This window comes from Dermacentor variabilis, chromosome 8 (genome assembly GCF_050947875.1).
Source record: "Dermacentor variabilis isolate Ectoservices chromosome 8, ASM5094787v1, whole genome shotgun sequence".
Lineage (NCBI taxonomy): Eukaryota > Metazoa > Arthropoda > Arachnida > Ixodida > Ixodidae > Dermacentor > Dermacentor variabilis.
Window position 1 is genome coordinate 26,940,117 of NC_134575.1, and position 17,829 is coordinate 26,957,945.

A 17,829-nucleotide genomic window follows, 5' to 3' on the forward strand; every position below is an offset into this window, starting at 1 on the left:
TGTAGGAAGGAGACACCAAAAGTAAAAAGAAACTGAAGGAAAGAGGCTTTCGTGTGAGGAATTGATCAGTAAAGTTGTTGCACAGATTGAGACATTAAGCACATCAGAAATAAAGACCAGATGGCTTCGATGGTACTAGCAAGTGCTTAATTTATTAGCCATAGAACAACTTTGGACATTCTCAAATAAGAAAAAAAGATGACATTACAGCCACACAGTGTAGAAAGTTCCATGCCAATCATTATCTTTGGTGGCTGGGTATTACAGGACTAAATGTCATTTGGCATTGATGAAAAACCTTTGAGAAAAAAAATTATAAATAAAAGCAAGGCAAATTGGAATGTTGAACACTAAGTAATTGTTTCATTAAGCAACAAACTCTGCCCAAAATGTCCAGTGAGGAGCTTTACTAAAACTTCCCTGACATTATACATTTGATGGAAACACTAGCTAGCACACTAAAGAATAAATTAAAAAAAATACAAAGCAGGATTTCATGGTGTCTGGTAGGTCATTATGCAAATGATATGGTGTTCTTGCCAGTTTTCAGACCGAATCATATTTATATAATGTTACTGCATAGAATTATTATAACAATAACAAAACTACTTATGTTTTTCTTTTTTATCACTGAAGCACTGTTGTTCAGGTTGCACTGGCACATTAAAACGAACACAGCTTGGTGTGTTCATTTACACACAGGTGCAGCTGGGCTCAAAAGTTTATACGACATGGTATTTGCAAAAAAAAAAAAAGAAGAAAAAAGCAGAATTAGCAGCAAACTTGCAACCAAGATAGTTTTAATTTGCAGTAGTTATGATCTATGCTACAATCTGTTAAATAAATTAGAATTCCCACGCTTTAACAAAGCATAATTTCAATTTATGGTGGGATGTGACGGTCCCATAAACTTTTGAGGCCAGGTACATGCTCAAAGCTCATGCCACTCGACTGAGTGCCACTGGGAGTTCTACCGGTTATGTAACACACGTTAGATAACCGGTGGACAATTAGTGTTGCAGAATGGGTGCCAAGAGAAGGAAAGCACAGTCGAGGCCAGAAGACAAAGTGGGACAATGAAATTAGGAAATTCGCAGGCACTAGTTTGAATCGGTTGGTGCAGGACAGGGATAATTGGAGATCGCAGGGAGAAGCATTCGTCCTGCAGTGGACATGAAACAGGCTGATGCTGCTGCTGCCGCCGATTATGATGATGATAGCGGCAGTTGTACATCCGGGCCCGTATTTAGCGTGACACTATGTGATCATCTCGGTCCGTATGCACACACAAAATGTGTCATGCTAAATGTGTACGTAAGAGCAGACGACAGCCAATCAAGCAGGCCAACCAATGTTGGTTGGCCTGCTATTATTGAAGGCGGACAGCCAATGGCAAAGAGCATTAGCAAACAAAAAGCTTTGCGAATTCAGCCCCTCACCAGCTGCAGATGACACTAACATCAAGAAACAAAAATGATCAACTTCTACGTCCTGCAGTAATATAATTTGTAAGCAAATCTTGCTGACACAGTTTGTAGCATGTTGCTATTCAAACTGAGGGAGCCATTCAGCAGAGGCGCACTTTCATGGTATGTGGTGGGTATGTTGCTGCCTATGCTAATCATATACAATCGCATTTTGTGTCACAAACACAGGAGCCTGCACCGGATACAGTGCGTAAACAAATTCGGTTGTCATTACACACACACACACACACACAAACACTTGCGCACAAGCAAAAAATGTACAAGCCCAAAAATTTTTGTTACCTTTTGCCAAATGTCCTCGAACTGCTCCACGCCTTCGGTTACTTTCTTTAAACACCGTTCTATTTCTCCTGCGAAGAGATGAAAGGGAAAAGGGGGGACAGAAACAATATTGATAAATTTGAGCAAGAGAAACTGTTTAATCTGGCACAAGCAACATACGATGAGACACACATACCATCAGAAAACACATCAATGCTCCTTCTGGTAACTCAGCCACTAGAATGCCACCACACAATCTCTATGCCTTTCTTTACCACTTCAGGCACGGTATGCACAACTACGCTGCTGAAAATATTTAAAGCAAGCTGCATAGATCTTGGAACACTTTTTATTCGACCTATGCTGCAAGGGTCAAGATGTGTAAAGGGCTTAAGGCTGGGCATTTGCTTCCAGTGTCAATTCCGTCATGTAGCCAGGTTCACATCTTTCGTTACTTTTTTGAGTCCCATATTTTTTGAGTGGCCAGATAGGGGTTTACAATTGCGTTAGACACGGAACAGTTTATGCTATCATATCTGACACTCTTGTAGCGAGTTCTGACACAGAGTGCACGTTCCGTGAACTTCCCAAAACTGCACCGAAGAAATTAAAATTCTTGATCTGTTCTGCAGATGTACGCTTTTCCGAATTATTAACATGGAACAAAAGTGATGAAGCTTAATTATCGATGGCCACAATTAATTGGTTCTAAAAATGGGTTAAACACGGTTTGATTTCTCTAACAGCGACACTTCCTGCTTTGGAAATGTTTACACTAAAATGCGCTACATTTTTGCTGAAGCAGACAGCTGTGTGCCTCCTGCACATGTCAGTTCTCCGTCAAAATCAATGAGGGTTACATCAACTTTAACAAAAGAGTTGTGGTGTAAAGTAAGCGACATGAAAAACAAGAATGACAAGACAGGTTGCCAACTTACAGGTAAGGAAATTCGTAAACATAGGGACTTCCTGAGGTTAATATAGATATCCGATTACCCTTGTAGCGGGTTATTGCACAAGACCCGAACACATTACTTTGCCCTCAAATTGCATGGCTTTAGAGGAATGTAGAAGCATAGGAACTTTGTAAACACGGGACAGGGGTATAACTGGACACCTCTATGAAAGGCCTCTGCGTAGCAGTGAATTTTAAAGTTTAGGTCAACGGTGATGATGCCAATGTGAAACTCGAATAAGGAAACAAGATCTGCAGAAATCGACCAGGTAGGAGATAACGAAAAGAAAAATTCATCCATCCAAGAGTAGCACGTTACGAAAGAAACCCCAAACAGGGTCTTAACAGACAAAGCCTTTCAAAGTTGAGGAAAACATTGTTGCAATGGCAATATCTGGGAATTCCTTGATAACTTGTAGAACAGAGAATTAGGCTGAATCAGAACGTCAGCGATTTCCCACGTGCCTACATACCGTGCCTGGAAAGATTACTGAAGCAAACTTGAGCTCGGCATTTTGTGCATTTTAGTTTTTATGTACCTGCCAACCTGTGAACTTCAAAAAAATTGAGGAAACACCAGAACGAGAAGTTTTTTTTTTAAGCCTTGCCCTGAGCACATGTTTTGCATTGACAATGATTTACCTTTATACACTAAATGTGGCCACTAAAGCAGCACCAAACTCTCACCAGCACAGACTTGCACACAACATGCCATTTTTAGACCACATTCACGTTTCAGTGGCATTGCTGTTGCCCGTTTCGCATCCGCGGACATGTCTGAATAAACTTGCTTGAAGCGGGTACCTCTGTGGCATCCTTTCACATTCAGTATGGCCATAGGCCAACGAGCGAAACTATTTTGTGAACAGAAGTTATTTTTCGCAAAATATGACTTAAAATTCATAAAATGACAAGGCCAAATTCATAAACATTACAGATAATTCAGGAGAGTTGGCAGGTATGAGTTTAGTAAACATGACTTCCGCATGGAAGCCAGGTCTTTTAATGCCTTTAACTGCGCCACTTTGGCCAAAATTGTGCTCTTTTGCATCCCTAATATGGATATGGAACAGTCGCCACAGTGTGGCTCCACTGAAGAGGAGGAAGACAACACGTTCCCAATTGATATAGGGTGGCCATCTTGGCCACCGTTGGCCTACGTGTAAACATATTGTGCGTCAGCTACATGCAAGATTATTGGTGGAGGTAGACAATCCCTGTACATGCCATGGAGCTTCACAGTGGTCACTACACCGACAATGAAACTTCGGCTCCTGTTTGCGGCCTTTCATCTACGCAAGCATCTACGCCTGAAGCCACGGACCTACGTCACAGTCCCTGCCCCTGCGGGATCCTGGCGTTTTCACCGGAGTCGGTGACATGTTCGTACAGCCCCGCTTGTGTGAATGTGTCAGTGCCAGTAACAGGTGGGATCCGATTATTATGCTCACAAACATTCTTTTGTACCTCGATGGCACTCCACGGGCAGGGTTCCAGACTCGTGAAGAGGAGATCACGAGCTGGGATCTCTTCAAAGAGAAGTTATGCAATTTTTTTGACAATCTGTCTGGACACCAACTTGATGCAAAGAAGGCCACTGTCATACGCGTACAAACGTCAACCAAGCCCTATGTGTCGAACATTCTCGACCTCTTGGCCCTTTGTAGCAAGGCCGACCCGAACATGTCAGAAGGCAATAAGGTTACTCATGCCCAGGCATTACTGATGACGTCTTCTATCTACTGGTGTTTAACAACATCACCAGCATAGATACAATCCTCAAAGAATGCCACCGTCTCAAGCATGCTAAAAGCAGCTGAACATCCCAACACAGCTGCTACATCATCTTGCGATGATCCCTTCCCCCCAGCCCTCACAATGTGACAACTTAATCTGCAACATTCATCGTAAGGTCGAAGCAGCACAACTGGCGGTCACTTCCCGGGATCTAATCCTACTCCGGCGACAATCTCCTTGATACAAGCTGTCACCCGCCAAGAACTGTTAAACATCGGCCTTCACTCCGCACGTCCTGTGTGCTCTGAACCTCTTTACCGACCCACATTCCCACCTCACTCCTTTCACTACTGTTATCGACAACGCAACCCGTCCAAATGGCACACCACTGATGACAAGCCGATATGTTTTAACTGCCAACGCATCAGGCACATTGTTCGCCACTGCCGCAGCCGCTGAACTTCCGTGATACGCTATTTTTCTACCAACCATCCATGTCCCTCCAGTTCATCCTTTTCATTTGTTCCCTCTATGCCCAACCCATCATTTGACCTTGTGACACCTCCGACAAGACCCTGCTAACCCGCTCACCTTCCCCTTCCCGCCGTCAATCTCGTGCGTCTCTGTCACACCGTGCTCCTTCTCCGACCTATTCGCAGCATCCCTGACTGGAAAACTAGATAGCGCAGCTTCTAGAGGTGAAGCAGCATTGACGACATTGGCACAAAATCCTCGCTTGACCATACCCATGAACTATAATCTTGGACATTCTTGTTGACATTGATTGGCACCGAGGCACACATGTCCATCATGAGAGCTGCTCTTCGCCGTCCGCTCAAGAAAGTTCTAATGCCTGCCCCTACCAGAGCCGTACGAGTCGTCGACGGAGAGACTGTCGCTATTGTTTGCATGTGCTCTGCTCGACTCATCACTGCCAAGAGAAACACCATCGTTCTCATCACCGTCATCGAGCATTGCCCTCACGAACTCATTCTCGGTCTAGATTTGCTCGTCACTCATTCTGCCCTCATTGACTGTTCAGCTGGCTCACTTCATCTTGACTTCGCTCTCCTTGCAGACCCTGTGGACCCGCCTCAAAGCCGTTTGGGCTGCATGGATTTTATTCACCGACCGCCTAAATTTGCGATCACCTTGTTTTCCACACCAGCTGTACCCGATGGCTATTACATGGTCACAACTATTCCGGCAGTTATACTTACACATGGTGTTACCGTTTTGCACACCCTGCTGACAATTACTGACAACCGCACCTGCCTTCCCCTTGTCAATTTTGCACTAACTGCGCAAGTCCTCAAACAAGGAATTTAGGAAACAAGGCTGAAATTATCCCTCGGCAGGATGATCGCGTCGAGCCCTTCACAGTCAACAATTGTTGCAGTTCAGCCCCTACCACGACGTCATCTCGCGGCAGCGGTATCAACATTGAGAAGATTGTTTCCTCTGACCTTACACCTGCTCAAGCTGAAGCCCTCTGCCACGTTCTTGAAGGCTATTGCGACATTTTTTACTTTGACAATGGATCGTTAGGCCAAACGTCTGTCGGGACCCATCATATAAATATTGGCGATGCAAACCCGATTCACGGCCATCCATATTGTGTTTCCACGTCATAGCGAACAATTATTGAATAGGAAGCAAAAAAAGATGCTTGCAAAAGACATTATCAAGCCTTCCTGTAGACCCTGGGCTTCTCCCATCCGTACTTGTCAAAAAGAAGAATGGAACATGGTGCTTTTGTGTAAAGTATTGCACATGAACAAAATCACGAAAAAGAATGTTTACTTTTTGCCACATATTGATGACGCTCTAGACTGCCTGCGAAGTGCCACCTATTTTTCTTCTATTGACCTACGATTCGGCTACTGGCAGATTGCCGGTGACGACATGGACCAAGCGAAGACTGCATTTGTTACTACCCCAGACAGTCCTTATCAGTTCAAGGTGGTGCCTTTTGGTCTCTAACGCGCGGTCACCTTTGAACGAATAATGGGCTCTTTCTTTGCTTCAGGGGTTCCATCCTCCATCCAACCATCCTCAAACACTTGTTTCCCGCACCGTTTTCTTGAGCCCCACCAAAAGCCTCACTTGCTGGTCTAACAACAACTTCAGTGGTGAGCTTCCCCGACTCTATGCGATGCATTTATATTATTGTCATGACATGATATTGCTAGCATTTTTGGGCACTCCATATGGATCGACTGCGCCAAGAATGGAAAGTGCGCATCTACCGTTATAAAGAGCGAATGACAGTGGAACTTTCTCATCCTTAAACAAGGCAAAATAGTAAAGTACGACATCATTTCTCAGTTTCATTATTTCGCTCCAGCATTTTCAAACTTGGTTTGGACAGTCATTCGAAATGTAGCACATGGACAGGAAAGCAAAAAAAATTTAGTACACTAATTTTACCTTTACAGTTGAATTGTTAAATACAATAACGTGATGGACATTATAATGCAGGCATTGCAAGTTCCAAACTTCAACTCCGTAAGATGAAAAGTTAAAACACAGGCCTTTTGATTTATAGAAAACCCGCGGTGCTTGAATTGCACTGCATCAAACAAAAAAGGAAGCCGATGCAGAAATAGCCAGCAGAGACTGAGAAAGCAGCAGGCAGCACGTCACTAGACCGTGACCAACACATGACCAAGTGGATAGTAACAATGAAACTGAATGCAGCATAATGGCCAACACAACAGAAACAATGCTCTAACCTTTGACCCGACTACTGTTACTAAATGGAAATGGCTAATGCTTGTCTATGAAAGCTATGCCACTGACTTTCCAAGTTCTTATGGTAGCGAAAAATTCAGCACAGTTATATCCTGCGAGGTTCACATCCATATTAGCAGACTACCACATTTTCAAACGTCTTGCGTGAAAGTACGAAACGAATGGCAGCGAGACACGAACACAGACAGCCCAATCACTAGCCCACTCAGTTACTCAGTCAGGTTTTCAAAGCTTCATATGAATAAAAATTTGTCCTGGCCCAGGAAGTGAACCCGGAATCATCGCCACTCCAGGGCAGTCGCAGCACACTGTACAGCGTGGCCAAATTTTTCAACAATTCCTTTGTAGCTACGTGCACTTTAGGCATGCTACTTTCCCTTTCTTAAATCCTTCTCCACTTGCAGATATCAGCAGAACGAATTCGCCAATACAATCGCAGTTCAGTGTACTTTGGTTCAAACCTGAAAGGAGTAGGCCACATTAATTTTTCCTATTACCTTAAACCAGACGAGAAAATGTACAAGCAACCTCTCCCCCTTTAATATTGACCCACATATCTCTTATGTGCACTGCTTTCTATCTTCCAGGCTTTAGGCTTATTTTTGCTGAAGCAGCACACTTCTAGACACACAAACAAACACAAAAACAAGCAGTGTGCGTGTCCACATGTCTAAGTGTGCTGGCCCTACAGCAACAATGGTCAACGTACTAGCACATCATTATCTCCTCTACCTCCATCCTTCCCGCTGCATCCTCCTTATCTTCCATTTTAATCCTTCTTGTGAGCCCCTCAGGCCCATGAATTGGGCCTTTTTAATATAACCAGTGGCATTCAAGTAGCTACAATAGCCTGGGAACGAAACATAAAGGGGTACTAGAATACGCTTCCAAAGCCATATTAACTTTACCACAAGCTTCTCACACTGAAGAGGATGGCACCTGGCAAATATGAAGATTGGCAAACACTTCAAAGATATCCTAATAGGATACTAGGCTCTTCTTGAAATGCTTGACCTGGTGGCTCCATTACCATGATGCTGTGGCACAGAGCGAAATTTGCCGGCACCGTGTAACAATAAAGTCAGGTATGACAATGCAAAAGTATGTTTATTTGGGCCAATTATTTACAGGGAATCCTGACCATGAGAGGAAAATTTAAGGAAGAATAAAAGTGAGCTGGAGCACACATGGGCAGACATTATCAAATCATGAATAGCAGCTTACCGCTGTTCTTGAAAAGTAAATTGTACAATCTTTGAGTTCCACCAGTACTTACATACGAGGCAGTGACTGAGGTTAACAAAGGAGTACGAGATGAAGTTAAGGACTGCGCAACAAGCAATGGAATAAACAATGTTAGGCATATAGTCCCATAAACCATTAATATTCCTTAAAGGGAGGCAGAGGTCTAAATTGAAACCACAGGATTAGAAAAATTTACAGCTACAAGGTGAATCCAGTTAATGAAATTTAATTCTAGGATTTTCATTCCAACACCACAATCCAATTATGAGGCATGCTGCAGTGTGGGGGACTCCACATCAATCTTCACCACGTGGGGTTCTTCTGGCGTGCGCCTAAATACAAGTACACTAGCATTTATTTTTTTTTTTTTTGCATTTCGTCCCCGTCCAAATGTGGCCAGCAGGACTGGGAATCAAACATGCAGCCTCAGTTCATGCAGGACAGGAGGGTGTAACTGTTCAATTTCACGTCAGTCAATGGAATATGCATTGGAGTACGCTTGTATTGGGATATTTGGTATTGGGGTATTGGCCCCACAGCACAGAGCTATATAGGCATTTCCTGCACATAAAAGAATGCCGTAGTACATTTTTAAGCTTTTGTCCACAGGTATGTGGATGAAACCATTGTCCTGTGATAGGTCCCAGAACAAGCTTGATAGCGGTAGTCATAGCAGGTACCAGGTAACTATTTTGTGCGAGTCACTGACATTTATGGCCTCCCCTTAAAAGGAATGGCATATGGGTTTGCTCCATAGCTTTTGTGTTGCTCAGTTGGATGGCCTACTGGGAGCATCGAACCATCACAACTGTTTGCGCAGCATTCACATCTGCAATGGTTGCAGTCATGACTTGCTAAAAACCATTTCTAAGACACTGCATTGACTGATATGGAACATCGGAGAAAAGATACGGAACCTGCATTGGCATACCGGAAACGAAATAGGCAAGTTGAATTGTTGAAAAATAAAAACCTAATGTGCCGAACCTAGCATACACAGATGCAGCAAAAATGATCACATCGAAGAAAAATAAAGAAATGAAGTGCCAAACATCTCAAACTGCTCTCAAACGCCAGATGTGCAATGAAACATCCTGCTGCCATTCAGTGTTCAAGCGACTCCCTTTAACATTGCAAGGCATCATTGCAGATGGAAGTAACATACTATCAAGATTGCAATCATGAACGTAGTGCAAGACTACACATGAAAACTGTGTGCGTGTTCCTTCAAAGAAAAACTGGCCACAGTCATGGGAACTTGGCAAGCAGGGAACTTGGCGAAACCAAATATTAGAAGAGTAAAAAATAAGAGTTCATTCCATCGCTTAAAGAAGTGCGGCAAACCAAGCGACAGATTTTGATGGCCTTGGTTATGATGTAATGATCACACTTTTACTTGGCAGCACTGATCCAGTCTACAAAAACAGAAGGTGTTCAAGTTGGTGAAAGGGCCCACTTCTGCAAAAGGTAGCACGATCTTATGCACACATTTCATGTACACAGGAGGGACAGCAACTGTCTGACAAATAGGCCAGCCACTGGCTACGAGCGGATCCAAACTAAACTAATGTAGCTTGCAAACTGCCCCATTCATCACGCCTATTACAATAGTTTCCTTCAAATCCTTCGTCTAGCAAGTCCTCCTAGAATTTGGATCCATCTAGTGGAGTTCAACAAAACTTATTTGGTCATCACATAGCAGGTGGAGTGAGCTCGCAAACTTGGCACACAAAAACCGTACTTATAAACGCCCAGGTTTGAAGCATGCAACAATGTCTGATCAAAAAGACCAGCTCTAAGATCGTATGCAACTATTCTGACTGAATTTGAAACAGCTACATAATGTAAACATTGAAAAACACTTATGGCACTTTGCGCTCGAACTAGGATCATTTAAAAACGGGCTGGAGTTCGCATATCTCACAATGATTTCCTGCAAGCCCACAGCTGCACGAAAAAGCAGATGTCCCACATTCGCAAAGCACGTTTGTGTTTGTTTTCACAGACTAGCAATGTTTTACGTTGTAGAGCTTATCCCTGCCTGTACTACAACAACCTTAAAACATCCATTTTTGAAAGACGTGAAGATGAGAACAAGAAAACTTCTCGAGTGCTTCAAGTGAGAAAAACTATTTGACCACTTGTAACATTTGAAGGAACCCAAAAAAGAAGTTCCCTCAACCGAATTGGGTACTGCACTTTGTCGTAATCAAATAGTGCATTAGTCACTATCAATTAGTGCAGTACTGCCACAATGTCGTGATGATGCAAAGCCTCAACTACAGCATCATACCAAAGGCTGACACACCTTATCACACGTGAAAGACCACCACTAAAGTTTACTAAACCAAAGCAAATGATAGCTTCCTTACCAATGAAAAGAATAGCGCCTCACAGCTATCACATAGCTGCCACTCCGAATATGTGGGCCATAGACAGACTCAATTAGTTGTGCAACTACAACGTTTTCAAACACATAAGGATCTCAAAGCAGACAACAAAACGTACACATGAAAAAGTGTGATCACATATCAATTTGTTTCTACACTGAACACAAGCAAGCGAAAACGCATTCACCAGCTTGGACAGCTCTCTTCCTGCAATGTGGGATGTTAAGCTACAACAACAAAACAAATCTGCCACAACAATTGCAGACGACAACTTCATGGGTAACAAAGGGTTGAGAGTCATAATCCTAGTGCAACGGGGTTCACACTCGACAATACGTATGAAAGTAGGCTTGCCCCTACGGACACCGCAAGAAATGTGGCAAAGCGATTGAACGTTCAGCCAGAATGACGTTAGCTCGTGCACAAAAAGAAAATTGAAGCAAACAAGCGTATATACATAAAAAAAAAAACAATCGTGCTTGCACGACGCGGGTATCTCGCATTCCGATAAGCTGCCTGAACGGGTCATCGTAAACACACCAAAAATCATCGCAACTTGAGGAGCTAGCCAATCAGCTGATGATCGAAATAAAGCTAGCAGCGGGCGCAATTGCCGGGTTGCTCAGAGGTCAAGACAACGAAGTGACCGCGTGCACAAAAGAGCTACCTCGAGTGAACAAGCAGCTCGGGCGAAGGACGTTTCGACAACTGTCCCAACCGCAGTGTCAAACTACTACAGTTGGGCGCTACCGAGGCAAAGCCAACGACCACGCTTTAAAAGAAAACAAGGGAACGCAACGACAAGATCTACCGACAAAGAAACAAAAAAAAAAAATTTTTTTCCAAGGAGTTCCACTGGCCCTCGAAACAGACGACAGAGCACTACACGACAACGCTGACGAGCGGCTCAACTCGAAAGCGGGACATCCAGCAGCCTCTCTCGAGTTAGGCTTATGGTACTGCCAAAAACGGGCCTTACGAGGCCGAAACTGGCTTTCCCCGGCCCTTCGGTGCCTTCCGACCTCAGTTTAGAGATCGAAACACCACTCGTTCGCATCACGGGGCGAGCACGAGGCCAAGAAAATGAGTTCTTTTTCCGAGCCAGCCTAACCCCCTCCAAAACTCTCCGACCGTCACATCACCTGGCCGCTCGGCCGCACGCACGCACACAGCATCACCGACGGCAAAACAAATGCAAAAGATCAGGCTCTCACGGTTCTGCATGTTACCGCTGGGAAAAAGCCTGGCTCCGACTGTCTCTTGCCGAGTTGCTCGTTCCTTGAAACGGCCAGGGCAGCGTCTTCGGCGATTCCAAAAGAAATATCGGGACCGACCGGAGCGTACGACACCGTCCCGTTTGAAGGCGACGCGTGTTTTGGGGCGAACCCCCGGCCGAGAAGCCCCAAGAGTATACAACGAAGGCTCGGGGGAAGAAAAAATTAAAGAATCGCGTAAAAAACTGGCAGCTCACAAACGAAACTTCCCCGGAGTTGTTTTCCACCGCACAACGTGGGTCTACACCGTGCGCGTCAATTCGTCGCCGCTAAAAACTGTCAAGAGACGGGAGCGAAAAAAAATCGTCGGAGCCTGATCGGTGGCTTGCGGACCGGGGGCTATCCGAGGCCGAGCTGGCGGACGGTCGGCTGCTGCTCCCGACGCAGCTCGGCGCTGCGTAGTCCGACCGGTCACACGCCTCGCAACGTCTATCTGCCGGCCCCTGCCGCAGCGTATCCGTGCGCTCTTGGCGCGCTACATCGCTTTAAATCCGTCGATTTCCATCGGAGGGCATCTTTAGGCTTAACGGCGCCCCCCGCCTGAATGCGGAGCAGTGTACGATACCCGTTCTGAGCAGCAGACAGGTCTAGCAGGCAACAAGCACCGCGAGCGAGATTTTTGACAGGTTTTTTCTTACCTTGGAGTTTCCTTCGATCGGCCATGGCTACGAATACACATAAGAGAGTTGCTGGAGCATAGTAACGCGTGATGGAAATTAACTGCAGACTGAGCACTTAAACAGAATTTAATCCGGAAAAAAGATTGCCAATATCTTTGTTCACAACCAAAATGGCTACCATCTGCTTATTACTTGCAGTTCGGCCGGACTATGTATTCATCCGCGCAGCAGTGCGCCCAAAAGTGGTCTCAGCGCGATTTTTGCGTCAAGCAAACGACCAAAACTTTCTGGCCAAGCGATTCTGAAGCTAAAACGACGTTCGTTGAGCCAAACCGGGTAGCCCGAGTCGTAAACGCAGTTTTATAAACAAAACATAGTTCGCGGCGGAAGCAAGCGGAGGTGCTCCGTCACGTTGGCCTGTGCGTGAGGTTGTTTTCAAAGCAGCACCGTGGAAAGAGCACCAGTACAAACGTTTTTATATCTACCGCCAAGGCAACGCCACCCTTTCGGTTTTCGGCTGAAAAGCTTCTCCTCGACGGTAACGTTTACGATCGACCGAAGAATATTAATTTCGCTAGCTACGCCGCACTTTGGCAGCACGTTTGGGGTCGCACGACGCGGACGACACGCTAGAGTTAGCACCGCTAGCACTACGACTGGCAGCGACTTGGCTACTTACTTTGTTGTTTTTTTCTTTCTCCCATCGGCTCCAAGGGCGCGCAAGTTTGAAATAACACGGGCGCTGCTTACCGTTCGTGCGAGGCATCTCTGGCGTTCTTCAGCACGCCGATTTTTGAGACGGTATGCAGGCTTACACCTGCGCACTTTTCGCGCCGTCTTTATCATCTCGTCCGCGTCAGCTGATTGAACTTTTTTTCTTTTTTTTGCACTGGCACGTGACGTGGTTAGATGCGCGATTCACCCGCGTGGAGAAAACGGCGCTCGCCAGAAGAACGAAACGTCACTTTTGAATTCCAAGTGAGCAGAAATTTTTAAATGACCTTGCGTTAAAAAGAAAAGGTTGAGCCCCACATGCAGCCTTGCTACCCTACTTTAAAAACGAAAGCACACAAATTCGCTGCAAGCCCGCGATTTATTTTTTTTTTTTTTTTTTTACGATGCAGGTCGCTGAAGCAACATGTACACTTAAAGTGGCATTTCAAAAAAAAAAAAAAAAAAAGTACGACCATTGATGTAAGGTGAACGAATCTGCATTTCTTCTAACTGCGACGTTTCGAGCATACTTTTCTCTTTAACTCTCGCGATCACATTTTATACACGCCGTGAAAATAAACTGGCACCCATTTCTGTGACCTGCGATGCGTGAAGAATCTGAATATCTTGCGCACTGTCCATGAACGTCATGGAAGAAGAAAAATAAAAGGTAAATGTTCATCAGTGTAGGTAGCTCCTACAAACTTTATATCCAAGCATTTGGAAGAAGAAAAAAATGAAACAATGAGTTCTTTTTTTTCCACATTCCCCACAAGCCAACCTTTTTAAACAGTTCCTACCACGACCACATTCCTTAAGCACAGCTTCCCACAAAAATTTCACCACCCCGGGGACGTCACTTCCTTGCAGGTCGAACCGAGAACAATCTTCAGCGAACAAAGCAAATGGGAACAGAAACAGTGCGTGCGAGAACAGGCACAAATTAACATGGGGGGGAAAATTAAAATAAAGAGGGGAAGGGGTCCTTAAAACAACAACACACCGCTGCCAAGTAACATCTACCCAACGTACGTCCACTGCTGCTCTTGGGAAAAAAAATGGGGGCATACGGACGAGTCCGCTTCGAACTGTGACGAAAAGGCTTTTGTGTCCAAGGCTAGTTTGTGATAGTGCTCGGTTGACGGCGCTTGCAGAAAGCTTGTCCTTTTTCACGCTGCGTTAACTTGCACCACGACACCATGCCGATGATGACGACTGGACCACAAAAGGACTTTGCAGCTTGGAAAACTAGTAGGTTGTCTGGACGATCACCAAGCGAGAGAGAGAGAGAAAAAAAAAAACACAAGCTGGCCATGAAAGTAAGCGCACCCAGTCGTGAGAACGCCACACTTCAGTCAAGGCCTGTCACTATGACGAGCGAGCGAGCGGTCCTCGCCTGCATCGTGAAGACTTCTCGGCTGCCAATAACGCGAGCAGGTGAGTCCGTCATGGGCAAGCCAGCCAGCCGCTTGCGAGTCGTCCCCGCCGATAGCGAGGCAATGCTCCGACGAATGTCCCAGACCTCAACGCACTTTCCAGACGGCGAGGTTGCCTCAGAGTCACAGAGGCTCCGAGAGCACTGCAGAAGAACAGTTTGTCACGATAACGAAACACCTTGCCCGTCGCAGCTGAACGCACCTTCTTCGACACGTCCTTGCACAGTTGAAACAGGCAGGCGTTCCGCGTCGAGATGCAAGGGCTGACAAGGGAATTAGTGTCAACCACGCTGTCAGCAGTTCTTTGTTTCTAGGTCGGCACACTCGTGGCCTCGCTTGTCTAGATTGAAATCGCACCGAACATGTTGCCCTCCTCCCTGCAGTCTCGCTATCGGGTGCGGCTGTAGTGGTGCTTCCGGCGGGGCGGCCCATAGTTCGAGTGCTGTCTGTTGTGGTGCCGAGCGTAGAATGGTGGCGGGCCTTTCTGGAACCTCTGGAACTGCTGCGAGAAACAGAGGAGACAAAAAAACAAAATATGGAACATGGAAACAGTGTCGCGAGTGCGTGCAACACTGGACAAAGTCGAGAGCATAGAAATTTCTGTGTACATTACAAGCAAGATATACTAGCTGCCAAGCGATAGGCATCTTCGCACCTTTCTGTGTGTTGCCTTCTGTCGTTGGCACTATAATAATAGCAACTATAATATCTTGCACACCTTTCTGACGAGATCTAAGTTTCTTTTTTTGTACAGGGCACAGATCATATAGTGTCGTACGAAAAGTACTAGCGGGAACTCTAGCACTGCAATTCTTCCACTACCATGGCAACAACAGTTAGTACACGGACTTGTCTGAACTATGTGCTTGCGGCTTCAAACGTTCTTGAGACGTTACTTATTAGGCTTTATCTTTCAAATTGCCAAGCACTCATACGTTTTAAACACTGCAGGGCAATTTTCTTTGCTGGCATGCATAACCTCTATTGTTGCACTTAAAATGCAATATTTTGGTGAAAGTGACCAATTTGCAAAGTCACAGGGCTCTTTGAAGTTAGGACGAACTTTAGGCAAATCCACATATACTGTACCGATCACTATGCTAGCTGCACCGCCATGCTTGCAGCTGCTGTAGGCACTGGTTCTCTCTAGTAATATGTATAGGAAAATCTAAGGCAAAGAACCTTCGTCAAGATTATTAAAGGCTTTTTTTTGTATAAGTCACCAACATCTGAAATACGTAATCACCATTAACATTCAAAGCACTATACACATGTGCAGAGGAGATTGGCCAGCAATGCTGCCTCGTCGCATTAATGAAATGTAAACTCCACTTTCATTCGGTGCAGCGCCACTTTTCCAATGCAGCATTACAATGACAAGTTGCTAGTCTTGAAACAAGTCGTTCACTTTAGCATTGCTAGGCCTAACAAAAGGCAGCAACATCCTCCCAGAACTAGTATTATTTATTGGGTACTGCTGCCTGAATCACAAGCAGGAGTGCATTTTACAGAATGCAATACAGTCCATTTGAATAACAAAGTAATACAACTTATAAATACAGCTCTGGACAATGCAAGCTGAGGAATGCAATTGACCCCCCCCATGTCAGGCACGGCGCCAATACAATAACATAATTAAACAATTAAGAAAAAGAAGTAAAATGAAAAAAATTGTTTGAAGCCCTCGAAGGTTCATCGAGAAAAAGCCTCAATCAGGCAATCGACAGACTGTGACACTCTTGATGACACATTCCTCTATACACATGTTGATAAAGATAAAAGTTAGGGTGTGCAAATACACGAACAGGAGTGTGCAAAAATTATCGCCGAATCGAAATCTACTATTCGATTTATCGAATATTCGATATACTCAAACCCACGCAGTGCCGCATATGTCACGTGCTATATAAACGGAAGGAGCGTGGCAGAGAGGAAAAGCAAGGTGAGAAACTCGTTTGGACCTCTCCGTCACACCGCATGTGCAAAATGCCCTCTGGAGCTCCCTGGGGGTCGTCACATTAGCCTCTTGACAGTTCTAATTATCTGTCACTCTCCACAAGCGCATTGCAGAAACTGCGGCACTTAACCCTCTACTAACGAGCAGGTCAAGAGGGGCGATAGATATAATTGTAGAGAGGCAGAGAATGGATAGAACAGGCACAGTTGCGAAACGAGTGAACAGCAGGCTTGCCAAGCTTCTCTCGCAGTTCCAATAAAGGAGGAGGAAGAGGCGATAAGGAAAAGGTGATGTGATAAGGCAAGGAAACACTTCTACATACCAGACATGACCGTGGTTGTGGACAAACTAGATAAGCTTAAGTTCAAGGTACAGTATGGTACATTTCTGCTATTTCTGAAAAAATAAGCACCATGCCAAGAGGAAAACTGATGCAGGGCTTGCAGAAGCAGAGCTGCATTAAATCACCGTAGGGGTCTAGGCGACACTACGAAAGCGGCTGCACGTCAAATCAACATTTCTGTATTTGCCGTTTCGTATCTTTGCAGCTATCCCATAGCTCGAGGTCAAGGGTTCGATCCCGCCCGTGGCAGCCAAATTCAGACGGGAATGAAACGAAATACAAAAACACTCGAGCACACATATTTAGGTGCACATTAAAGAATACCAGGGTGTCAAAATTAATCCAGAGTCCGCCACTAAGGTGTGCCTCCAAATCCGGTTCTAGTATTGGCACTTACAGCCCCGTAATTGAATTAAACTTTAGCACTCCTGCCACAATGTGATGTACCATTTAAGGCAATGACAATGCTCAACCCTCTCGGAGGTTATGAACACTGGTGCACAACAGTGCCTAACGCAAACACATCTCTTTGTGTGTTCTGTGTACTACGCAGACAAACAGCCGTGGTGTAGTACGCAAGGTAACGTTTTAACATCAACTCACCACTCTAGTATTGGACTAAATGTTGAAGAAATTCAACACTCGCGGTCAACACC

At 45.0% G+C, this 17,829-nt stretch overlaps 2 protein-coding genes across 9 annotated transcripts in view; both read right to left on the reverse strand.

Annotated features, from left to right (window-relative positions):
• Not3 (CCR4-associated factor Not3) overlaps positions 1–13,542 on the reverse strand; it is a 61,064-nt gene extending 47,522 nt beyond the window's left edge. For 3 of the 5 annotated variants that reach the window (XM_075701557.1, XM_075701561.1, XM_075701556.1), the window contains exons 1-2: positions 12,742–13,377; positions 1,770–1,837 (exon numbers count right to left, since the gene is read on the reverse strand). In XM_075701557.1, the coding sequence (XP_075557672.1) occupies positions 1,770–1,837; positions 12,742–12,766 (93 nt within the window). In that variant the 5' untranslated portion in view covers positions 12,767–13,377. Of the gene's footprint in view, positions 1–1,769; positions 1,838–12,043; positions 12,719–12,741; positions 13,378–13,473 lie in introns of those variants that run through there. The other 2 variants (XM_075701558.1, XM_075701559.1) reach the window with 2 other exon arrangements.
• Positions 13,543–14,114: 572 nt separating this feature from the next.
• The window catches only part of LOC142589893 (ubiquitin carboxyl-terminal hydrolase 17-like protein 6), a 35,823-nt gene continuing 32,108 nt past the window's right edge, over positions 14,115–17,829 (reverse strand). For 2 of the 4 annotated variants that reach the window (XM_075701555.1, XM_075701553.1), the window contains one exon: positions 14,115–15,375. In XM_075701555.1, the coding sequence (XP_075557670.1) occupies positions 15,262–15,375 (114 nt within the window). In that variant the 3' untranslated portion in view covers positions 14,115–15,261. The remainder of the gene's footprint in view (positions 15,376–17,829) is intronic. The other 2 variants (XR_012829997.1, XM_075701554.1) reach the window with 2 other exon arrangements.